Source organism: Phycodurus eques, chromosome 5 (genome assembly GCF_024500275.1).
Source record: "Phycodurus eques isolate BA_2022a chromosome 5, UOR_Pequ_1.1, whole genome shotgun sequence".
NCBI classification, from domain to species: Eukaryota; Metazoa; Chordata; class Actinopteri; order Syngnathiformes; family Syngnathidae; genus Phycodurus; species Phycodurus eques.
In genome coordinates, this window is record NC_084529.1 from 18,060,077 (window position 1) to 18,085,858 (window position 25,782).

Below are 25,782 nucleotides of genomic sequence, written 5' to 3' on the forward strand. Positions count from 1 at the left end.
TCTTACAAGAATAGTCTTGATTGAAAGACTCGTTGAAAACAAAAACAAATTACCAAGTAAATTTTACAAAAATAAATTATCTTTTACAAAAACAATTTTGTAATGATCTTACAAGAATAAAAACGATTGTATTGTATTTTATTTTATTTTTTTTAAAAAGAGGTTGAAAGTTAGCCGAGATAGGCAAATCTTATGATAAAATCCATCTTTGCCAATTGTGCGCCTGTGAAGCCCTTTGAGTCTTTTGTGCTTAAGGGCCATACAAATTAACTTGACTTAAAAACAATAGTATCTTTAAAAGTACAAAGTTGGGACTGTTTTGGAAAAAAGTTTAAACTTACCAGCATAAAATCGTATTTGACACCTGTGGTCTACAAACTGCAAGTCATATTGTTCAGCCAAAATCTCTTTGACAGTGCTCGTATGATCATATCATAATGACAGAGCATGCAAGAAAAGAAAGGTCACAGTCTGCCAAGTGTGTGTGCGTGTGTCACATTGAATTACCAATCATGCTTTGCGGCTCCAACGTCCCCAAAGAACGTCCTTTTGAGATGTATTTAGCCAACACCTGCAGAGGTCATAGCTTTGCATGACCAAATGTCGATAGGTTGCTTTTTTTGGGGGCTTTTTATTCCAAAAAAGGTGCAGCCTAAAAATTCAAAGGCTATACAGTTCACGATTTTATGATGGCTACAATTCGATTTTGTAAGAGATTATTTCTATGAAGTAATAGTACACTTAAGGACTACTTCCAACAGTACAACTACTAATCACACTAATAACATTGTGATGCATGTAAAGTAGTACAGTATTTAGAAGACAGAATAGTGTATAGGGGAGGGAGGAATATGAATAGGCCGTAAAGAAGGGATGGAGAGAGGACACAGTCTGCTGGATATGAAGGGAACACATACTTTAAAAAACACCATTAAAACGTGACAAATTCTACATGTACATCCGCATATTTGCAATTGGGTATTTGCAAATTCGCATTTTTGTGTATTTTGCTGTTAAAATTTGCCTGTATTCACGAATATTTCTTATTGTTTAAATGCCAAAAGTTGATTTTAATAACTCGTAGCATTTGTGTAAAATGCTGGTGGACACATTTATTTGCCCACGTGTGATGTCACGTCACTTTGTGCTTACGTTATTGAGGCTAGTATGCTAGCTGATATTATTGATGAGCGTCATGTGAAGGTGTTTTGTTTGTGTTGAATACTTTCACTACATACTGAAATGTTACGTAACATGGTTAATGATTGTGTACATTCTAGATGCGTGGTGTTGTTACTTTATGAGCCTCTCTGTTTTAAGTCCTTCGCCGCCATTTTGAGGCATCTGTACACAATTACAAACCTCATTTAGGGCGGTCGTTGATTACTCGAGAATTTTTGCTGTTCGCAGCAGGGCTTGGTCCCTATCCCCGTGAATAGCAGGGGTTCACTGTTTATATAATATGGCCAAAGTAACAATTAGATTTGTATGGATAATTGTGCTTTTTCAAAACAGAAGTTAACGGCTGCGTAAGAAAATAACAATTAACTAAGTAAAACTCAGCATGGTGAAAGAGTGGTTAGCAGGTTTGCCTACAATCGAGAGGTTCTGGGATCAAATCTCAGCTTTGGCCCGCCTGTGTGGGAAACGTTCCTTTGTGTGCTCCAGCTTTCTCTCACATTCCAAAAACATAGCGAACGTTGGGTTCAAGTGCTATAGAAAATGGATGGATGAATCAAGTGAAACTACTTCTCCCTGGAAGACACTGTTTTTAGAGGAATTGCTGCAGGTACTGAGAAGCCAGAAGCCTTTCCCCGTAGAGTTGAACAATTCTGGGATTTCTTTTCAAGTTGGAAACTTCACATAGGAATTAACAGTAATTTATGGGAATAAACCAGGAATTAACAAAATTAAATGTTGGCTTTAAAGAGGGAACTTAAAATATATCCATCCATCCATCCATTTTCTGAGCCGCTTATCCTCACAAGGGTCACGGGAGATTGAACCCAGGTCCTCAGAACTGTGAGACAGACGTTCTAACCAGTCGTACACCGTGCCGCCGGAACTTAAATATAGTTGGGGAAAATATATTTCAGCATAATCCTGACTAAAACAACCACATTTCATACAATTACCTTTGAATAGCTACATGCCCTGTGCATTCCTCCATCATACGCACAGATGATTTCTAGAATTGTGACTTTGTTGAAACAGAGGCTTGTCATCTAACATTTTGAATGGGACATTACTGGCATTTTTGAATGGGGAAGGGGGAGTTTTGTAATTTTTTTAATAAATTGGCTTTGGGAAAACGAGTTAGTTCTTCAATGAAATAATTGACTGGTGATAAATTTGACGTTCTACTTACAACAAATCTGTTAAAATAGCATATGCTTTTTGTCTTATGCATGGATGACAATAAAAGAAAAAAAATGGATGGATGCTTGAGTATGATACCTTACCAAAACTAAAAAAAATAATAATAATACAGAAAATTTTCCACCATTTTGTAATCCTATTTCCAAGAAAGTTTACTTTCTGGTTATCATCGCAATTTCTCTTTGCCATCATATGCACAAAAAGTATAAATACATAAATAAATAAAATACCACACGCACATTTGTGGCCTTCATAATGTGAAAGGACAAAAAAAAAAAAGACAGACAGGAATAAAGGTCCATAGACATAAAGGCTACAAATGTGTTTTTATTATTACTTTAAATAATATCTAAATAAACGGACGAAAGACATGCTCATGTGACTTTTCCAATATCAAAAATACAACCGGGAGGGAGAAGAGGGGAGAAGTGGGGGGTGTAGCAGAAATCTACCCAGGGTGCACGTTAATGTTTGAAGGGGTAAAGGTCTGATGGTCGCAGTGCTTTTCCTTCTTTTTTTCTGATGACATTGAGAAGAAAATATTTGTCATTTATAAAAACAGAAAAACCTGGATACATTTCTACTTTTCCACGTTTTTCTTAAACTATGCAAGTAAAAAAAACAAAACGAAAAGACAAAAGAACACAAAACAGAACACAGGGGGGGTGTAAGGTGGGACAAAAACAGCTCATTTGTATCATCAAGTCCCTTTGGTAAAAACTGTAATAAATGTCTTTTTTTCCCCATCTTTCTTTTCATGTTTTTTTTCCTTTACATTCTAACAGTTAGCTTGGAAAGTTCTACGAACACAACAACACAATCATAAAAAGTCTGAGACTATGTACAGTGTATTTACAAGGTGTGTGTGTGTTTGAGCACTAGTGGTAGGCTTTTTATATTTATTTAAAAAAAAAAAAAAAAAAAAAAAAAAAAGTTGCCTTCCGGGGCGGCGAGGATGACCTGTGTTAATAGAACTATATATAATATATATTATATATGTATATATGTACAACGCAGACGTGACAAGCTTTACAATGGTGCACTCTTGAGTCCAAACAGTGTTGTGAGGCGACGTGTTTGCCGCCTGATGACATTGTTTGTGAGGCTCAACCCGGAACCGGAAGTGAGTCGTGATTGGGCGTTCGTCCCCATCCAAAAATTTGGGAAGCTGTTTGTTGTTTTTTTTCCTCCCCTGAATAAGTGCACTTGTCCAGCGTGTCCCGGCTGGCTTAAAGAACTTCCCCCGTGGTGGGATTGTGTGGACGGTGGAATGGTAAAGCAGTGTTTACTGTAGAAAAAGCAGCGGTGAGTGCTGGTGAGCGGGACGAGACCATTCCCGGGTTTTGGCACCCTTATTGGAGGGGGGGGGGGCCCAGCTAAAAAGGCTGGTAAAAGAACGGTAACCTCGCCACCGCTGGAGCAACACACACACAAACCGCCTTAAAAACAAACGGCTTCCTGACCTAGAGACGGTCGCTACGGGTTGTACTTGACGCGGTATTTGTTGACGTTGTGGAAGTGGAGGACCTCGGGCTGGCGCGCGGTGCTGCAGGGCAATAGTCCGTCGCGCCCCTCACCCATCAGCCACTTGTCGGTGTCGGCGGCCATGTCTGCGGTGACGTGCTCCTCGGCCCATGCCGCCAGCCACGCCTGGAAGCGCTTGTGGAGTCGTGTGCTCACACGCTCGTGGGACTGTGGGTGGAGAGAGGGAGAAAGAGGGTACTTGCATCCAATTGCGACAGTCAGTCGCACACACACACAGACACTCGACCCAAATCTGGGCTTTCTTTATATTTTGGCCTGTTTTATTGCCACTTCCCGCCACCCCCTTTTGCTGCTGTATTGGTCATCTTGTATACTAAGTCACACACGCATGCACGCACAAATGCACACACATACACACACCTCCAATCTCATGCACACTCACACAGAGCGAGATGGTGTTCAACAAAGGCCCTACCTGGTGCGCTCTCATTAGCGCGGTGCGCCGATACATGTAGTCCTCCGACTTGAAGACGTACACCATCTTGTAGGAGTTGAGCTTGAACATGCACGCCATCTTTTCCTTGTCCAGCGGCTTTTTGCCTCCCTCACCGGTCTCCTTGTCCAGCTGCTCGCGACACTTCTGGTACTTCCGGATCCGCCTTAGATTCCTGGAGACGACACGAGTGATGCATATGCTTCAAACATGACACATGACACACACACATATATACACATATATATATATATATATATATATATATATATACACATATATACACACACACACACACACACATATATATATATACACACACACATATATATATATATATATATATATATATATATATATATATATATATATATATATATATATATATATATATAGACACACACACACACACACACTTTTTTGGGGTTGTGTTTTGGACAGTTTCATCAGGAAACACACATGGCCATGTTGAGCCAGGCAAAAGGACCATTTATTCATCAGAATAACAGCGACTCCAATAGGGTAAGGCAGCACCTGGTGCTCAGGCTCTAAAAATCCAAATGAAAGAGGGATGTGGATTCCTGACCTGGGGAGAAAGACAGGCTTCTGGGCCAGATGCTCCCTCAGCTCGGGAGTGGTGGTGTCCAGGTTCAAGTAACGTCCGACGTAATCAGACCACCGCTGCAGACACAAAATGAGAGGGTTAATTAATGAATTCTACCGTAACCCAACACAGTGGTATCTTGACTTATAAGTGCTCCAACTATAAGCCTTCGCTCGGTCAATTTTCAACCCATGTCTCACACAAAAAATACAATGCAAACAATGTTTGTGTTTACATGTTGTAAGCATTGTTGAAGCGCAACAGCCAGGATGGAAAAGGCCCAAACGCCAAGAGCCTTCTGTCGGGCATGTTTCTCACCTCGGCCTCTAGAGGCTCGTCAGAGTTCTCCTCCTCAGTGTCGAGCAACTCCAACGTCAGCTGCACCAGGCCTCTGTTCCTCGCAAACACCACCTGGGAAGACCAAACGCAAAGGTGGTAACACACTTGTTGGCTGAGAGTCCAGAACCTGTACCTCCACCAACCACAAATTGAGGTTATGTCTTTAACAGTGTTGGACTAGTTGACAGCGACTTTGCTTGTTGCCGCTAAACAGTGCACTCCAATTTATTGCACTTAAATTACTTCACCCACACCGAAACTTTAGAGCACGATTCGACAGAACGGCGGCATGTTTATGTACAACCGTCAGTGCTAGCACTAGCTTGTAGTCTGATCCGGGCATTACGTGATGTCCGCCGTCTCTGACGTGTTCTCTGTTCCACACCGCCGACATGTTTTAGTTTTTTAAAATAACTTTATTGGCCGTCAGCTATTTAAAGGACTACGCCAAAAGACATGCGACAAGGCTAAAAATAAACTAGCTTTTGGATCCAAATATACTGTGCACGATGGCGACGCGGAGTAAATGTCTTTTGACGTCATTGATCGGCTCGACGAATTATGACATTAAAGCCGATCAGCATAAAATGCTCATTATCGGCCGATACTGATAAGGCTGATAATTTGTTTCAACTGATTTTGTGTTTTTTTACCTTAAAGCAGTTCTCATCCGACATGAGCTGTTCCGCTTTACGTTGGTAGGCGCCCTCCAAGGAGCTCCTGGAAGACAGCGTGGACATGGATCCCCCGCAGGCTCCGTTAGCGGTCTCAGCCAAGTAGAGGTCCGTCACCTGGACGCAGATCTCGTCACTCACGATGTGCTGGAGCTGCGAGAGGATGCGTAAAGTACATGATTGAATTTGGGGCAGGAAAAGTGAGTAAATGGAAACAGCAAGCGATGAGAAGCTCACCTGCCGGACGATGCTCTGTATGAGCTTATCCATGGTGAAGGCGATGTACGCATGAATGGTGAACATTTCCCTTAGTGAGTCCTCATACTGCGACGCCTCCATGTTGCCATCCAGCAGGTTGCGAACCATCTCCAAGAAGGCCGAGTAGTAAACCTCCACGTCGATGTCCACTAGTGGGAAATTAATGACATGTAAATATAATTTTTGCTTTCAACCTAAGAACTAGTGATGGGCATAATAAACACTATTTTGATTAATCGTCTGCAACTGGTGATTAATGGGGGCATTGAGGCAATCGAGCCAAAATGTTGCGCACGACTTGTACGTTGATGACTCAGTCTCAAGTCTCAACTGGAAGAAGGTTACGTCATCTCCGGAAGTTGAGTTGTTAATACATACATTTTGGCCTGTTTTACTGCCGTTTCTCTTTCTGGTGCAAATGCGACCTCTTGTCATTACAAACACTCACTGGGCTCCTTGAGTCTCAGCTGAATGGCCGTGTTGTCGTTCTTCTCCTTCCTGAGTCCGAGCACCTCCCGCTCCCATTCTCGTTCCCGCACGTCCTCCTCGATCTGCCGCTGCGCCTGCCAGTAGATGCGCAGGAGTCGCGAGCACAGTGTGTGGTGCAGCCGCAGCAAAATGTACCAGTTGTTGTTGACATAGAACAGGTTGTAGGCGTCGTCGCAGCCTCGTAGCCTCTGTGCCGCCATGTTGCTGAACAGCAGCTTGGACTTAGAGGGGCTGCCACCTCCGCCCCCTGGAATCCCGTTGTGCTTCTTGGAGGAAGCGCCCTCTTCCACGTCCATCTCCTCATCCTCTTCCTCCTCTTCCTCCTCCACGTCAGAGAGCTCGCCGCGCTGTGCGAACAGCAAGTCGGGGACGAAGTGGTGCATGATCTGCTTGATCTTGTACTTGTCCTCCTTCTGAATGCCAGTCTGACGCTTGACGTGGTGGATGATGAGTGCCGCCGCGTCTTCCAGGATCTGCCGGTCCTCGTACGCCCGGGTCAAGTGGGGGCCTGCGGGTGGGCTTGCGTTCTCCTCAGATGCCTGCTCTTGGTGCTGTAGGGAAAAAACATTCAATTAAAGTCTCAAATATACACCAGAATAAGGGTGCGAGGTATATGTTGTAGGGCAGATGCTATAAATTTGGCGTGCGGTACAGATTTGCACTGTAGCAACCAATCGCAATAACGCTTGCTGATGAAGTCATCATATCTACCTCAGTGTGAAAATGGCTTCAAGCATGTCAGTTTGTGCTAGCGTGTCATCTAGGCTACTATGCTCGCTCATGACGTTGAAGCTTTATGATCCTCTCTGTTTTAAGTATTTTCCCACCATCTTGTGGGATCTGTACACAATTAGAGTGTTGTTATTACAATTAGAGTTATGTGATTATTCCAGACTTTCGCTATTCGTGGCAGGGCTCATTTCCTATCCCTGTGAATAGTATAGGTTCACTGTAATCCCAAATAGGGAGCAACACGTTAGAAAAGTAATTATCACTTTTTTGTCTTAACATAAGACATTACTAATAAATGTGGTGTCATGTGCCAAACATTTACATACAGCACTACGACAGCCGTGATTCCACTCGTCACTTTTTTAAGTGACAAAAGATGCCTGTGAAGTTATTCATTATTTTTAGGGCCAAGAATTGAATAGAAAGAAATTAGATTGCTTTTAATGCTGTCTTTCCAAATTTGATGGAGGACAAAAAAACTGCGCTCACTTCATCGTAGATGCTTTCAATTTCGTTGAGCAGGGACTTGGAGCGCAGCACTTTGGTGTCGTTCTGCTTGAAGTTAATTCCCTGATGGTCCAGAGACTTGAGGTAATACTTCTCGTTCTGCTCCCGCCAGATCTTGTTAAAACTTCGCTGTGCTTCTCGCCACTCCTCCTCCTTGGTCTTTAGCCTGAGGAGGACATGTTACAGGATGAAAAATTCTGTTTTATTAAAACATGAACCTGGGGAACCATCATCCTGGTCCGACACGCACCTCTTTAAGACGATGGGTACGGAAACCGCCGGGTTCTTCTTTAGGCCGTCAATAATGTCAGAGGCTTTATCGCCGTATATCCTCTGGATGGCTTTCCGGTGCACCACCTCAGAGGAGCCGCCCAGCGTGTTGTCTAAGCGGAATTTGGCCTGCTCTTCTGCAGACATCCGCGATATCTTGCGCTGCACGGTTTCCAGAACTCGGATGGTCACCAGGTTGGTTTCCAGCACCACGTCCAACTGTGCGGAAGAAACAATAATTTTTGTACACGAGGGTCTTTTTAAGTCCGCATGTACATCACATGAAATAACTTACTTCAAAGCGCTCGTCCTCACACCTGTAGATGTGCTCCTCGTACTGCGTCTTCTTGGAACTGACAAAGGTGGAGTCCTCAGACCAGGAGGGCAAGGACACCCAGGTGTCGTTTAGCACCTGAAGCCAACCAGAAAAAAACAGTGTAAATCATTTGAACATTTCCCAACTTCCATTTCCTAATGAAGACCTTATTCTGCATCCCTGTAAGCTGCTGCTTAAGTGGTGCTTGGAGTTAAAAGTTTGATAACCACTGTGTTCAATGATGCCTGTACGGTTAATAAAAGTTTTAGGATTGAAAAAGTCAAGACTCTTTAGTTGACAAGTAGATAGTGGTCAACCTGTGCGCTATCGTTGTATTTAAGAGGACGATTTTTCCTCGTTTGCGCCACTGCTGCTCTCACTTCTTTACAAAGCGGTGTCCTCCCAGTGCATTTGGGCTGCTGGTAGCTTTTGGGCAGCGCTCTGTAACTGGAACCGAGCCTCTTGCAGGAAGCATAGTCAATCTCCATGGCGATGCCCTCGGTGGCTCGCTCCTTCGGGTAGGCCTCGATGTGGGACATTTCCCGATACCCCATGAAGTTTTTGAACCAGGTGAAAAGCTCCGGGAATTTCCTGGAGAGAACAGTGGGATGGTTGGATGAGAGACACGCAGTAAAGATACCTTTAAGAATCAAAAGCCCAAGCACTCACCCTAAGAAGGGAACCACCAGCTGCACCAGCTCGGCCCGGGAGATCACCTCCTGATTAAAGATGACCAGACATCGCAGGAAGTTGTCGTAGGCCTCCGCACTCCGCAAGGCTTTGCGCACCTTCCATTAGAAACACATTCACAAATCTATGACCTCGGCAAAAACATCCATCAAGTTGCACAGAAAAATCGGCCTTGAATTTAAAGTAGGAGTGGTGAGAGCATTCGCCCAAACTCAGCTGGGATAGGCTCAAGCTCACCAGCGACCCTAATTAGGACAAGCGCTATAGAAAATGGGTGGATGGATCATTTGCCTTCATCATATCACATTTCGACTGGATTACTGTTATGCATTTTACTTTGGAGTCCGCCAGGCCTCCCTCAAATGTATCCAGTTAGTCCAAAATGCTGCAGCTTGCCTCTTAACTGGAACACCTAAGAGGGCGCATGAGCACATAACTCATGTTCGGCTCTCCCTCCACTGGCTGTCTGTGCACTTTAGAGTTCATTTTAAGATTCTGCTATTCGTTTTCATAGCTGTAACAGGTCTCATCCTGCCCTACCTCGCTGAGCTGCTCTGTCCCTACACGCCTGCCTCGGGTCAGCTGAGCAGCTGCTCTTGGAATTACCAAAGTCTAAGTGCAAGTTTAGAGGAGATAGAGCCTTTTTTATTGCTGGTCCTAAATTATGGAATGACCTCCGAGTGCACATCAGACAAGCACCCCCCCATATCCAATTTTAAAACCTGCCTCAAAACTCATTTTTATTACTTTCTTTCAAAACAGCTTGAGATTCTACCCTTGCTATGGTGTCTTATTTTTCTTTATGTTTAAACTTTTATTGTTTTATCGTTTCTAAATTATACTATGTTTAATTGTCTTATGTACAGCATTTTGTTACAGCTGCGGTTGTTCTTAAAGTGCTATATACAGTAGTGTGAAAAAGTGTTTGCCCCCTTCCTGATTTCTTATATTTTTTGCATGTTTGTCACACTTAAATGTTGCCCATCATCAAACAATTTTGTATATTAGTGAAAGACAACACAAGTAAACACAAAATACAGCATTTAAATGGAGGTTTTTAATATTATGGGGGAGAAAAAAAATCCAAACCTACATGGCCCTGTGTGAAAAAGTGATTGCCCCCCCCCCCCCCCCCCCCCCTATTGAAACATAACTGTCGTTTATCATAACTGACTTCAATTTCTCTGGCCACACCCAGGCCTGATACTGCCACACCTGTTTCTCAATCAAGAAATCACTTAAATATGACCTGCCTGACAAAGTGAAGCAGACCAAAAGATCCTCAAAAGCTAGACAAAATGCAGAGATCTAAAGAAATTCAGGAACAAATGAGAAAGAAAGCAACTGAGATCTATCAGTGTGAAAAAGGTTATGAAGCCATTTCTAAAGCTTTGGGACTCCAGCGAACCATTATCCACAAATGTCGAAAACATAGAACAGTGGTGAACCTTCCCATGAGTGGCCAAAATTACTCCAAAAGCGAAGCGACAACTCATCCAGGAGGTCACAAAAGACCCCACAACAATATCCAAAGAACTGCAGTCCTCACTTGCCTCAGTTAAGATCAGTGTTCATGACTCCACCATAAGAAAGAGACTGGGCAAAAATGGCCTGCATGGCAGAGTTCCAAGATGAAAGCCACTGCTGAGCAAAACGAACATTAAGGCTCGTCTCACTTTTACCAGATGACATCTTGATGATCCATAAGACTTTTGGGAAAATACTCTGTGGTTTGACAAGACATATGTTGAACTTTTTGGAAGGTGTGTGTCCAACTACATCTGGCGTAAAAGTAACCCCGCATTTCAGAAAAAGAACATCACACCAACAGTAAAATATGGTGGTGGTAGTGTGATGGTCTGGGGCTGTTTTGCTACTTCAGGACCTGGAAGACTTGCTGTGATAAATGGAACCATGAATTCTGCTGCGGCATGCTGGAGCTTATCCCAGCAATCTTCGGGCGGGGGGCGGGGTACACCCTGAACTGCTCACCAGCCAATCGCAGGGCACATAGAAACAAACAACCATCCGCACTCACATTCACACCTACTGGTAATTTAGAGTCTTCAATCAACCTACCACACATGTTTTGGGGATGTAGGAGGAACCGGAGTACCCGGATAAAACCCACACAGGCACGGGGAGAACATACAAACTCCACACAGGCGAGGCCGGATTTGAACCCCGGTCCTCGCAACTGTGAGGCAGATGTGCTAACCAGTTACCACTGTGCCGTCCTTTGCATTATATAATTATAAATTGATATTTAAAATAAATAAATAAATAAATAATTTAAAGAAACAGAAAACAAACACACAAAAAAATCCAGCAACATTTTTTAAAAAGGGCAGAAGGAAATGGAAAATTAAAACATACCTTTTCAAAGAACAGCGACTCGGTTCCGACTCCATGCTTGCTGGCCTCGGCCATGGACGAATCTTTCAAATTCAGTAACTTGGGTTTTTTCTGTTTTATCAACATAGAAAGTGAGGCACTTGAATGACAAAACAGTCCCACGAGTGACACAGAACAGAATAAATTTAAGTTTTGCATACCTTGATGGGGGGCGTAGCTCCGGGAGTAGGATGCCGGCGGATCTGGCAGCCGTTCTGATTGGGCCTCTGCTTGTTGTTGAGCTGCAGCTTCTTGGCGGTGCCGCCGTGATCGTTCCGTACCGACTCGGCTTTCTCGGCTGTCGTCTTGCTCAACAGCTGAGTGGAAGAGTTAGTGCACAATTATACCGAGTAAGGAGGAATGTATTCACGCAGTAAATTCAGGCTCACTGAAGTTGGAAATGATCGCCAGTTGTCATGTGGATGACCGAGTGTCGCTTCTGTCATTAGGTTTTACTTCCTGCTATTGTTCCTATTTCTGTTAGGTTGATAAGACAGTAACGTGGTATTTACCAGATTTTTGTGAACGAAGGACACTCATTGGGAACTTCTGTGATTGTTGTTGTACATTTGAGTTCATCTCTTTGTGCCGTTTGACCAGAAGAAGCACTGAGTGAAAATGTACATTGCTACGTTAGCTTAGCTCAGTAATTCCTAACCACTGGGTGGCGAGAGATCATCAGGTGTGCTGCAAGAAATGCTCCAATTTCATTTAATTGGTCCAAAAATGATTTATTTACTCCAAATAACATGTCTTTGGTCATTTATCAATTCCAATGACACACATTGACGGGCAGAACAATAAAATGCTCTTCCAGTAGATGGCAGAAAGTACAATTAACCTGTGTTAATACAGCAGAATAATAGATTGGTGTACATTTAACAGGCCCAGATTTCATAGATTTTTTTAAGTAAATAAAATTTTTGAGTAAATTGAGACACAATCGTCATTTTTGTGACATATATGTTTGGGATTGGGCTGTGAGATTTTTGGTTGGTTTTAAAAAGTGTGTGAGTTAACTTCTGATCAGACTATGATATATGACAGTATAAAATGTACAAATGTTACTTAACACATTGTCCGTACAATTAATAAAGGTTTTGTGATAGAGACAATTCGACCAAGGAATGAATTATTATTTAACTATTCAACTAATAAACTATTCAAAGTGACCTGGCCCTGTGTGAAAAAGTAATTACACCCCTTTTGAAATAATGAATTAATTGAGGCTAATCACAATTTTTGGTAATTTTCAGTGATCACACCCAAGCCTGATTACCTCCAGACCTGTTCAATTAATAAATCACTTAAACAGAATCTGTCCCAACAAAATCAAATTGGACAAAAGAGCTAAAAAATCCATCCATCCATTTTCTACCGCTTATCCGAGGTCGGGTCGCGGGGGCAGTAGCTTTAGCAGGCACGCCCAGACTTCCCTCTCCTCAGCCACTTCATCCAGCTATTCCGAGGGGATCCCGAGGCGTTCCCAGGCCAGCCGAAAGTCTCTCCAGCGTGTCCTGGGTCTCCTCCCGGTGGGCCGTGCCCGGAACACCTCACCTGGGAGGCATCTGAGAGGCATCCGAATCAGATGCCCCAGCCACCTCATCTGGCTCATCGCGATGTGGAGGAGCAGCGGCTCTACTCTGAGATCCTCAGAGCTCGTGACCATAGGTGAGGGTAGGAACGTAGATCGACCGGTAAATCAAGAGCTTCGCATTTCGGCTTAGCTCCTTCTTTACCACAACGGACCGATACAACTGACCACCAAAGCTGCATTCCGCTTGGCCAGCCGTGCCCATCAGCTGTCTCAAGAGTCCCACAGGCCAAAAAGGCCAAATAGGACTCCTTCTTCAGCTTGACGGCATCCCTCACCGTTGGTGTCCACCAACGGGTTCGGGGATTGCCGCCACGACAAGCACCGACCACCTTAGGGCCACAGCTCTGGTCGGCTGCCTCAGCAATGGAGGCGCAGAACATGGTCCACTCGGACTCAAGGGATCTAAAAAATTTGCAAAAAAAATGACACAATCCAAATAAATTCCAGAACAGTCAAGTAATAAACTAATTGACATCTATCTGTCTGGAAATGGTTGCAAAATGCATTTCTAAAGCTTTAGGATTCTAGCGAACCATAGGGAGATCCATTATCCTCACATGGAGAAAACATGGAACAGTTGTGAACCTTCCCATCAGTGGCCGGCCTACAAAGATCAACCCAAGAGAACACCAATGACTCAACCAGGAGGCCACTAAGGAACTCAGGACAACATCTAAAGAACTGCAGGCCTCCCTTGCCTCAGTTAAGGTCAGTGTTCATGACAACAACGAAGAGACTGGGCATAAATGACTTCCAAGGGAAAAACCACTGCTGACCAAAAAGAACATAAAGGCTCATATTACTTTTCTAAAAACACACCTGAATGATTCCCAAGACTTTTGGGAGAATATTATATGGACTGACGAGGTGAAAGTTGAGATTTTTAGAAGGTGCGAGTCTCATTACATCTGGCATAAAATGTAGCACAGCATTTCAGACAAAGAACATCAGACCAACAGTCAAACATGGTGGTCAAAGTGTGATGCTCTTTGGCTGCTTTGCTCCTTCAGGACCTGGAACGCTAGTTGCGATTGATGGAACCAAGAATTCTACTCTTTTAACAGTAAATCCTGAAGGAGGCTGTTCAGCCATCAGTTTGTGACCTCAAGATGAAGCGCACATGGGTTCTGCAGCAGGATAATGAAAACACACCAGCAAGTCAACTTTTGAATGGCTTAAAAAAAAAAACTAAATGAAGTTTTTGGAGTGGCCTAGTCAAAGTCCAGACTTGAATCCAATTGAAATGCAGTGGCATGACCTTAAAAACGACGTTCATGCTCGAAAACCCTCAATTTTTGCTGAATTAAAAAAATTCTGCAAGGAAGAGTGGTCCAAAATATCTCCACGCAGATGTGAAAGGCTCATTGTCGGTTAAAGAAAATGCTTGATTTCAGTTGCTGCAGCTGAGGATGGCCCAACCAATTATTAGGTTTAGAGGGCCATTACTTTTTCACACAGGCCCACATAACTGAATATTTTTGTACCCATATAAATGAAATTGCCATTTAAAAACAGCATTTTAAGTTCACTTGGGTTATATTTGTCTGATACTTACATTTGTTTGATGATCTTAAACATTAAAGGGAGGAAACTATGCAATAATATAGTTTGAGAAGGGGGCCAATACTTTTTCACAACACTGTAGGTTGTTGTGTGTATAATTTTGAGGAAAAAAATAAATAATGAAATTGTTGGTTTGTAATAAAACAACATGCGGAAAAAGTGAAGCGCTGTAAATACTTCCTGGATGAACTGTACAGTGGTCCGACGTTTATCGTGGGGATTATGTTCCTGACCGCTCGTGATAAACGAAAATCTGCCAAGCAGTGACCATATATTTATTTTATTATTTGTATATATTGTCAAGCTTTATGACCCTTCCTAAACGCTTATTAACCTTTACAATACTCTTATAAATAATTCCTAATAAGACTGGGGCTATCGAGTATTTTTAGAATGGATTATTCTACAGATCATCCCATTGATTATTTGAGTAATCGCATTAAAAAATTTCTTTTGCATAATACCAATACAAAATATGCATGTGAAGTGCAGGTATTATTTTTGTCCACTTTGTGACTTTTAATGTGTGTGGCTTTAAAAGGCTGGGCCTAACCTGCCGAGTGACGTGGGAGTCAGCAAATGAGTGGGTAGTTGGCTGTTGTTAGCTTAGATTAGCGGGTCTACATTTTGAGTTCCTAGGCATCTGTTGTGGCCGTAGCAGCTATTGTATGAATGTGCTTATTTGTTCATTTTGGGCTGTTCTTGAAGCTAGTTCTACTATGCAGTAGACACATTGCTCTTTATCTTCTTTTTCAAAGTGTGAAATAATGCCAAAATTACGACATTGACTTTTACGCATACTTTCTTCCTGGCTCGCGCTTATTGCTAGGTATGTGATTCTGCAGTAATATTAGTCTGTGTGGAAAAAAGACCACTGCAAAATCCCATGATATTGCAAAATATCTGAAATATAAAATTAGAGACTGTATGTACGATTTAAAAATCTGTGATACGGTGAGACTGCGAAAAGTGGGACAACTGTACATTAGCATCGAACTAATTCAAGTGTCGCTCACCACTGAACTGTTGGCATCTGGAAGAAACTGTCCAAACTCAGAGAGCAGGTCCTCTTGGTTCTTGAAGAGCCGCGCCACCTGAGCGTATACCTCCTGCTCCGTCAGAGCCGGGGTGTAGTTCCCTCCAGCCTCCTTTGCGTTCCGTTGCTCCTTCTGCATAATATAAGGCGGAATATTTGTTCATAAAAACTATTTCCGCCGGTATCATCATGGCGAGTTTCCTCTGCTGACCTGGTACGTGTGCAGGATCTCCAAGAAAGCTTTGTAGATGTTGGGCTGACCCTGAAAGCGGTTCTTGATCTTATTGACGTAGTTGATGGCGTGGTTGAACTCCACCGGCTGGTTATTCTGCGCTGGCAAGCCGGCGGACATCCCGCTGAGGGGCGGGTGGAGGGGCACGGGCGGGGAGCGCGGCGAGGTGTACGCCGGGATGGACGGGTTGCTCTGGCTGCCTGGCGTCGGCGCCTGGGGCTGAGTGGGCTGTGAGAGGGGACACAGCTTGACGGTCAATTTGAATGATTTTCCGGCACACCACAGCTGTTGTGAATATAGTGTGGCATCCAATGGAGCTTCGGAAGCACATGTGAAACTATAGAAAGACCGGGAAACTGCACACCTGTGTATTCCACCTCACAAATATCGAGGACAGTAAGTGATAAAAAATAAAAGAAGAACAGAATGTACACCGTAAAGTGAGTGGTGCTTAGTCTTTATGCGAGGCGGCTTTAATCTGACCCTCCCACCTCCCATGTTTGTCGCACGCCTTCAAAGGGTAAGTGCTTGTATTTTTAGACTGGTAAAAATTTTTTTACTTAAAACATTGTATAGTCAAAGGGTTTGTGTTTGCAACAGTTAGGCCCAGGAACATTATTTCTATTTTATTCCTCCTGGATAAATCATTTCTAAACAATACCAAATTGACCAATGCCACGGAACGGATTGTGTTTGAAACGGTGTTTCCTAAACTTTATTGAGGAATGCAGCCAATGCAAATATTTTACATTTGTCTCAAGAAGTATATTGTGTTCTCCCCTATAGTCGCGATTCGAGAATTCACCCATTTGCAGTTTTGGGGGAACCTATCTTCCTCTTCACTGATTTTGTGCACCATCTTGGTTCCAAGGAACTACTGCAGGTTGAAGTGAGTAGAGGAGCTTCATTCAGACAAGCGTAGGGCTTTGGCGCCAACTTGATCGTGTACATAGAGAGACCACTCTCTCGTAATTTATTCCGCCTTCTAGGCTAAACTTCTTTCTGACAAACAAAGGTCATCTCTCAGTCGAGATGTATCGCTTCAACATAGTTCCTTGGCACCAAGCTGCCAAAAGACGGTGCCAAAGGCCTATCTAATAGAAACACAAGTCTACTTCTTAATTAGAAAGAAGATAACAGAAAAAATAATAGAAAAAAAAAACATTTCTATTAAACAGGGCTTTGGAAACATCATGTGATATAAAAGGTTGTTTCAGAAAGACCACAAAAACAGAGAATAGGAGTTTTCCAGTGAATAATCGGTTAAACAAACACCAAACCACAACTAGGCGGGCAAACTATCAATAGCTATATTTTTTATTCTTTAGATATTTGTAGAATTGATTATTTTACCTATTATCCCATTGATTAATCAGACACAAATTGACTGTTCATTATTAAACAACAAAACGGACATGTCATTTTGAATGTGTGTGGCTTAAAAAGATGTGGCCTTGTCTGGTTAGTGATGTTAGAGTCAGCAAATGAGTGTAGAGTGTGTTGTTATTGTAGACGTACTGTTGCGGCATGTTAATTAGTTCTGCTTAGCTGTAGTGAGACACATTGCACTTTTATCTTTTTTTGTTTTGTGAAATTATTCCAAACTTCGGACATTCTCTGTCTTTTATGCACTTTTCCCTCCTGGCTCACTGCCATTGCGCCAATCTATTCCTACCCCGAGAGGTATTTGAGTCTGCAGTAAGCCCATGTGGGAAAAATGATCAATGCGACGCTTTGAGGCAAAGATTTTGTTTCTACTTTTTTTGTCATCAAATTATTCAAGTTATTTGATTAATCGTTTTAGGGGAACACGATTGAGAAATGTAACAAACAAACTTTGCTCATCTTTGCGGGGACGGGCTGCGTGAGGAGGGCCGGTGCGCTGGTGGCGGCGGTGGGCAGCGCCTGGGTGCTCGGCGCTCCCGTGATGGGGATGTTCTGCACCGAAATGCCGTGCGGGGTGATGTGGTGGATCTGACCGGGCGTCGTCACGTTGACCAGGTCGTTGGTCTGCACCTCAATTTTGTAGCCGGGCGGCAGGAAGGTGTTGAAGCCCATGATGAGGTCGGGGTGTCCTTTGAAGAGCTGTGACACCCGACTGATGACACCAGGGGTGTCAATGCTGGCGGCGTAAACACAACTCGGGTTAGCTGTCACGATGTTATCACTATCATTGGGAAAATATCGACATAATAAAACCAACGCCGAGAACATATACTAGGGCTAAGCACAAATTGTGGAGACTCAAATTGGCATTCAAGTCCGCCCCCCCAAAAAAATAAGTATATTTATATATATATATATCAAACGCAGACTCAGAATTTTTCGATTCAAATCACAAATAAAAGAATAACATACAACTTTATTCTGACAAGAGTTGCCACGCTGCATTTACTTGAAAATATTTCACACTTTTTAGCCTTTGTTTATGGCTGGTCCCATTTGGACTTACTATGGCTAATTTCTATACATATAATAGGTTTTAGCTCATCCAAAATCTCTGCATAAGGTTTATTAAAAGAAAAAAAACAACAACTAAAAAAACCTAGATCTCCGCAGAAGGAGGCATCCATTAGCCTAGTCCCAAGGAGCTGTGCGGATATTCATGGCTGCACCACACCCGAAGCTGAAAAGGAGCCATCATCCATGTAGATTGCGACCACGGCAAAATGGATGGCGAAAGTTTATCCAACATAGCGTGGCAGATAGGCAGCCAGCTAGGTAGCCAGCAAGCTAGCTAGAAAGGCGGCAGCGAATTACGGCGTCTGCATAGCGTGCTCACCTTTGAGACTTGAACTCTTTCATGATGTCGAGGAAGTCGTTGTAAACCTGAGGCTGGTTCCCAAACTGCAATTTGACTTGGTCCAAGTAGGACAACGCATCCTCAACCTTTTGGAGAATGAAGACAAAGAAGGGGTGGGGGGGCACTGCATTATTTCATCAGCTACCTTCCACGTTAAGAAACAATGTCTCAGTCGCTTTAGAACAATATTCGATTTTATCTTTTTAAAAAAAAAATCGCAGCATCACGGTGGATAGTGGTTAGAGGTTCGAAACGCATTTTGAGTAATCTGCAAATTGCCCGTAGGTGTGAATGTGTGCGCGAATGGTTGTTTGTTTCTATGTGCCCTGCGATTGGCTGACGAACAGTTCAGGGTGTACCCCGCCTCTCGCCCGAAGATAGCTGGGATAGGCTCCAGCACGCCCGCTACCCTAGTGAGGATAAAGCGGAGCGGAAGATGGATGAATGGATGGATGCAAAAAGATTTCAGATCTGAACACTATACGCACTTGTTTTAAATATTGCAATTTTCTATTCACACTGAACTTTCCTCCTTGGACTTCTCTCCTCAGTGCTTGCCTGCCTTGAACACACTCACACCCACTCACTTAGCTCTCTGGCGACAAAGCGGCACAAACTCACCTTGAGCCGCTGGAACTGTTGCTGGCCCTGCGCTGAGGCCTGAGGCGCGCCCATGTGGCTGTGCGACGGCATCACCGGGGGCCCGTGGGATTGGACGGCGGCGGGGCTGTGGTGGTGCGACCCCCCGTGGACGGCCGGGCTTGGCGTGTGCCCGTGGCCACCGCTGTTCTGGGCCACCGTGGGAACCTGTGAAAAAGAACGACGTGTGATTTAGCCCTTTCTAAAAGGAAATATGTGTCACTTGTAGCTAACAAGTGAGGTATTTAGTAATAAAGTACACATCCTTTCTACTACTGAACTATTACAATGTTGTTTGTGTGTATGATCTATGGGCCTCATTCGTCAACGTGTTCTCAAATGTTGCTTTTAAAGAAAAGTGTCGCATTTATCACACGTTTGTCATTTGCAGAGTTCTACACATTTTCCAAGTTAAAATTCAAGTGCATACTAGATCAGATTTCAAGCTTATTCAGCATCTTATGGTAACTTAACAGATCTAAAAGACTACAGTGGATATAGAAAGTGAACACACACCTGTTTAACACCTGGTTTTCCCACTCATTGCAATACATTGCTTAAAATATTTTTTTCCAGATTTGTATATATTTCTAATTATTGTACAGGTTTTAAATCATATTACAGTATTTAATGAAAATGAAAATTACCTCATCTAATTTCTTTTTAATTATATCAACTGTAGGTACACACAAACTCGGGCTGGGCAATATGTCCACAAAATAAAATCTCTTGATTTTAACAGATTGTAATCAATTTTCACCCCTTTGCTAAAAGAAAAATCTAATGACAATGACACTAATCAAATAACGTTTTGCTTTTGGCTATCCCCGCTATTTTTCTTTACAGATAATGTGAAAATAAGTGCCTCCTTTTGAAAAATGTCTGCTTTGTCACATGTATATAAATGTAAACCTTAGTAAATTAACATTTTTAAACTTAACAATTCGACACAATAAAATGGCTCTGCATGTGCATATGTCAGTGACGTCGCTCCACCTGCAAACTCTCTCACTGTCTTTTCTTATGTAGACTTGTACAGATAAGGCATAGCAACCGCGGCAAAATATTTGCAGCATGGAAGCGCATACATTTTTGCAACCCTAACAATTGGTAACTCATTTATATATCTGCATGATAGTTACTAATGTTAAAGTGTAAAAACATTTACATGTGCAGTTAAAAAAGGTTTCATTTTCTGACATGAGTGTACACAGATTCAGATTCCCGGCAAGCGCTTCCGCGTACCTGGTATCCCTGCGGTACCGAGTACTGGATGCCTGCGGTGGGCTGCATGCTGTCGACCGCGGCCTCGTACACCGCCGACGGTGGCGGCGGCGGCGCCGGGGCCAGGACGCGATGCTGGAAGGTCTCGGCGTTGCCAGGGAGGCGCCGCTGTTGGGACGCAAAAATCGTTTCCTGATCCTCCAGTCGCCGCTTCATCATGAACTCATACTTGATGGAGCTGCGAGACCTGGGATGGAGACGGAAGAGATGAGGAGAAACCATGAGAGAGACGTTCTCTCCTCACATGAAGACAAAGTTAGCGTGAGATAGCACTCGATCATTGTGTTGTTGTTTTTGAGCCTTTTTCAACCCCTCATTTGGAGCTGCATGCTGGAGCATACCGTACTGGTTAACATACCAGACAGATCCGCATGCTAAACTTTGAAACTTTATAAATGCTGATAAGACGGTTTGGAGGTTTGTGATGGTGGTGGGGGGGCTTTTATTTTACTCAAGTAAGGAAGTTGAATCAGCACTTCTACTTTTACCAGTCTTTCTTTACTCTTTTTACACAAGAATCTTCACTTCCACTCAAGTACACAGTGCGCGTACTTTTGCCACCTCTGACAGTGGGCTTAATTCCGTTTTGGGGACGTTCCAGAAACGTGGCTAACAATGAATGGAAGGGAACCAAAGTCAATAAAAGGGGTATTTAACTGTTTATCCTCCCCACAAGACTACATTTTAAGGACTTTTGTGTCGCTTTTTTGGGAATGAGTGTTGAGTTAAAAAAAAAAAAAAAAAAAAAAAAAAACACACAGACACAATGGCTGTGGCCAATCACGTCTACAGACCCGCTACGTCACCGAGGCAACAAACGTGTGGGAGTCGGCCTGCCCGTTTACAACTTCCATGTACTACAGCATCTCTCCACGAAAAAAAAGCCAATTAATTGAGTGGTTTTAATCGTAAATGCGACTGTGCAACTTAAAAAGATACACATGATCCCCCAAATTAAGACGAAATGAACTGTCAACTTAGAACGTGTTAGCTAGCTTAGCGTCAATTGACCGCAAGCCGTCGCTACTACAGGGAGGAACTGTGAACAGAAATTGTGTTGAATTCAACATTAAAAAACAAAACAAAAATGATGGGAGAGGTGTTTTAGATGTGTTTGGAAGCCACTCACGGAAGCCCCCCGCCCCCTGTTTTTCTTGAGGCCTAGACCCACAAGCACCGAGCTCGAGTTCCAGACGTGGCCGCCATTTGGTGGAGCATGTTGGGCAGGAGAAACGCCGAAGCGCTCTACGTCGACGCAGGTAAGAGCGTCACATCCACGCAAAAAAAGTCACCGACTCGCCGGTTCGTCCGCGGGTTGTTGTTGTTTTTCTTTAAACTCGCGTTTCTTCGCCCCGGAACTTGCTTTGTCGTGGGGGTTGGGGGGAGTGTTTCACGGTGTAAACAACATGAGGAGCCCCGGACTCAGAGGGACGTCTGGGGGAAGCACATGCGGCTATCTAGAAGCACCGAGAAAACACCCACCCGCGATTCATTCGAGTGATTTAGTGATAATAGACGTCAATTGTTTGTTGAGTGTGATTTTTTTGTTTTTTTTCCGGGACGTCTGTTGGTGGAGCTTCGCTTCTTAGCCGCGTTAGCTCGCTGAATGAATTTCTCAAACTGAACTCACCGTCTCTCCTTTAAGTTCGCCTACGGTGCTACAGTAATCCGTTCGCCGGGGTTTTAACCACGATGCCTCTAGCCGGGGTGCACTCCGAAGTGGCCGGTGGACAAACACGACTTATTCCGGCTGTATACTGCAAATAAATAAATAAATAAAAAATAAGAGGCGATATGGAGCTGCAAAGTGGGGGGGGGGAATCTTCCCCGAAAGAAGAAAACAATCTCCGTTAGGTTAGCTTGTGGGCGGGGGCGTGCGGGATGGTGTAACCACGCCTCCGTAGCGGGTTCCTATTGGATGATTCGGTGTGAGGACAACGCGCAGTGGCGGGGTAGCTACTCCCGATTGGCTGTTGTAGCTGTCAGTCGGTGATGGGACTCGCAGTGGAGAGAGCGCTCCCATTTTGACTGGGAGCGCGACAACGAGTCCCAAAACAAATCGCTTGCTGTCAACTGTTTTATATCAAATATAAACTTTAAAGCTTTTTGGGGGGTACGGAATAAAGTTGTAATTTTGTAAGGCAAAGTCTGGGTTTTTAGTCAAACTACTCTTCTGTTTTAATGCAGTTTTTATGAGGAAAAATCGAAATATTATGAGAATAAAGTTGTAATAGAAATATTATATTAGGGAAAAAATCTGAAAATAAAAAAACTGTTATGAGAAACGAAAAACATAAGTAAGCTAGTAAAAATTTTATATTTTGAGAGATTTTTTTATTTAAATGTGTACAAATCTTAGTATTAGTAGATTGAAGTTTCAATAATGAAAAAACAATTTCGAAACGCAGATTCTAAGGTTAGTAATAAAATTACAATATTTTGAGAGAAAACATTTTTAATTTTTAAAATAAAAATCCATATATTTCAAGAGTAAATTTGTAATATAAGAAAATTTTGAAATGTTATGACAAATGAAAACCTTATGGTTTGAGAGAGAAGAAAATAAAAATTTTAACATAAAAATCATAATACAATAAAAATAGTTGTATAATAATAATACAACTTAAAGAAATGGTTACATGAATGAATGTTTTTCACAATGAAAATCATAAGATTTGTGGAAATATTATTATATTTGGAGGACCAATATGTTATTTTAATGTTTACATTTCCTAATACAAGATTGACATTGTAGTATCCTATGAAAAAAAAAAAAAACAACTTGGAGCAAATTTTTATGCAATGAGAATAAAGTTATATTATTACAATAAAAACTTGACAAAGATCCTAAATTTATTTGTAAAATTTTAATATTTTGAGAAAAAAGCTGGAATTTTACAGGAACTAAGTCATAATATTTTGAAGGAAAAAAGTATATTTTACAAGAATAAAGTAATATTATTACTTTAATATGCTTTTGTATTATCATAATATTAGAACAACAATCCTTATTTAATGAGAATAAATTGGAATATTAGGAATTTACAAGAACAAAACTTTACCTCTTATAATAGTTGTAGTTTTACACATACAGAAAAAAAGAAAAATGAGTGACCATATTGAGAATGAAGTTGTAACTATTAATTTTATGAGGGTAAAAAAAATATGAATTGTACAAGAGTTGTCAGAATTTTTTTTAAAAGTCTTAATGTCAATTGGAAGTCAAAATATCACAAAAAGCAAAACTCTTAATTTGACTTTGAATCGTAACTTGGTGAGATTTTTAAATAGATATTTTTAAAAATTGATTTCTGTCACCATAAGTCAATATTTTCTAATGAAAAACGTAATGTTAAGAGAATAAAGTTGTTACATTTTGAGAAATTATACATTACAAAAAAAGAGGTTGTAGTGTTAGGAAATAAAATAATAATTTTACGAGGATAAATTAATCATGTTGTGAGAAAAAAGTCAAATTGTAACATTAGGAAAGAAAACCACATCGTGCCGAAAGTGTGATCATTAAACACTTGCCGGAATTTTTCGCTTGACACTTGGCTCACTGTTTGGTCAACCTTTTCCGGGTTATACCCCGCCCCCTTTTGGGAAAAGCCTCAGCCAATCACGTCGCTCACTCGCGGTGAAAGCATCGCCCACGATAGGCGGAGCTTCAAACGCCAGCCCGGGATTCCTCTTCATTCCTCGGCTTTTCTCCTATTTGCAACCCACAAAGCCAAAAAACCAAACAAACAAAAAAATACAAATAAAGGGACAAAACGCGACACTCGATACATAACACACAGTCAAAGAAATTTGACATGAAGTCGCTGTCTCGCGCGTGTAATATATCGCCTTTTGTTGTTAAACGGAGCTCGGTCGAAGCGGCGAACAAAAGGGACTCCTCTAGGGAACAACGCCAAAGTCAAACGGCGGCTACACGACGTCGGGGACGCATTCAAAACAAGCACGAGCGATTTGTCTGTCGTTAGTTCTCATCGTATTGTGTTAAAAAAATGTCGAACCTGCTTCAACACAACAACACCCCCTCCGCTCCTCTACACACACACACACACACACGTCCCCTCCTCCTTCCATTTGCAAACGTGCTCGATTGAACGCCAAAACAGAGCAAAACGCCGCGCATGCTGTGTTTTATCTGCTATTGTAATAGAACGCCAACACAGTACCGTGTAGTACACTACACGTTACGTTTGTGTACTAAAAAAAAAAAAATCATCCGAGCATGCGATCGTCTGCATAACACAGACGGTCCAAAGACGCCGTTCATAACAAAGCCATGCAAATTGCACTTGTTGTGTTTGTTTCTTTTAAAATGGTTGACTTTGCAGTTACATACCCAGCAGGTATTAGAAGAAGAGAGCCCTTACTCCTGACGTTATTCGTGTTAGGAACAAAATAGTTGGGGCACGCAACCCGCCCCCAAATGCTGGCATTGGCGAGCGTCACATTACGCGTCACCCAGTTTGAAGACCACCCGCGAAAAGTGCGCGCACACCCACACAAAGTTCAGTGGTAGCTGACTTCTGAGTTTTTCCAGATGCGTGCTGCGGGCAAAAATTTGAGTTCCGAGCGCTACATGAACTTCACTTTACAACAAGCAGCAGTTTGGCCGATGGTGAATATATATATATATTTTTTAAAAAGAGCTCGAGTGTGCTCGTTTCAAGCGGTTTATTGCAACTCCCGGTTAGTTTATTAGAAAACTGCACATACAAGTTACACATTGTGTTTTTATCACACCACATTAACTTTTTCTTATCAAAGTCCACAAACTTGATTCTAACACACATTCCAAAATTCCATAGACGGACTAACGGAACTTAGCATCCATGTCATGATGCAATTATAAACCTTTGAACAACTTCCATTGTTCAAAGGTTGCACCAAGATATGTAAACAGACAATATGACAATACTCAGAGGCATATATTCTTTATCCTCCATGAAAAACGACCAATATAATCACAGTCTTAGTTGC

The 25,782-nt window shown here is 42.4% G+C and overlaps 1 protein-coding gene across 3 annotated transcripts; it reads right to left on the reverse strand.

The window, feature by feature from the left end:
- Nucleotides 1-2,668: 2,668 nt before the first annotated feature.
- On the reverse strand, nucleotides 2,669-25,194 carry sin3aa (SIN3 transcription regulator family member Aa). Of its 3 annotated transcripts, XM_061677900.1 has the most exons (22): nucleotides 25,142-25,194; nucleotides 24,319-24,498; nucleotides 20,746-20,971; nucleotides 19,483-19,668; nucleotides 18,841-18,947; nucleotides 17,895-18,180; nucleotides 16,038-16,286; nucleotides 15,807-15,959; nucleotides 11,792-11,947; nucleotides 11,613-11,702; nucleotides 9,216-9,334; nucleotides 8,927-9,137; nucleotides 8,526-8,642; nucleotides 8,211-8,449; nucleotides 7,943-8,126; nucleotides 6,681-7,272; nucleotides 6,212-6,381; nucleotides 5,954-6,127; nucleotides 5,280-5,372; nucleotides 4,944-5,038; nucleotides 4,340-4,532; nucleotides 2,669-4,071 (listed from the first exon to the last, which is right to left on the reverse strand). In XM_061677900.1, the coding sequence occupies exons 3-22, from the start codon at nucleotides 20,941-20,943 to the stop codon at nucleotides 3,856-3,858; spliced, it is 3,828 nt and encodes a 1,275-aa protein (XP_061533884.1). In that variant the 5' UTR covers nucleotides 20,944-20,971; nucleotides 24,319-24,498; nucleotides 25,142-25,194; the 3' UTR covers nucleotides 2,669-3,855. The 3 variants fall into 3 exon arrangements, with proteins under 3 accessions (XP_061533884.1, XP_061533885.1, XP_061533883.1); XM_061677901.1 differs by lacking the exon at nucleotides 24,319-24,498 and having other exon boundaries at nucleotides 25,142-25,183; XM_061677899.1 differs by lacking the exons at nucleotides 24,319-24,498; nucleotides 25,142-25,194 and adding an exon at nucleotides 22,415-22,601.
- Between the last annotated feature and the right edge of the window lie 588 nt (nucleotides 25,195-25,782).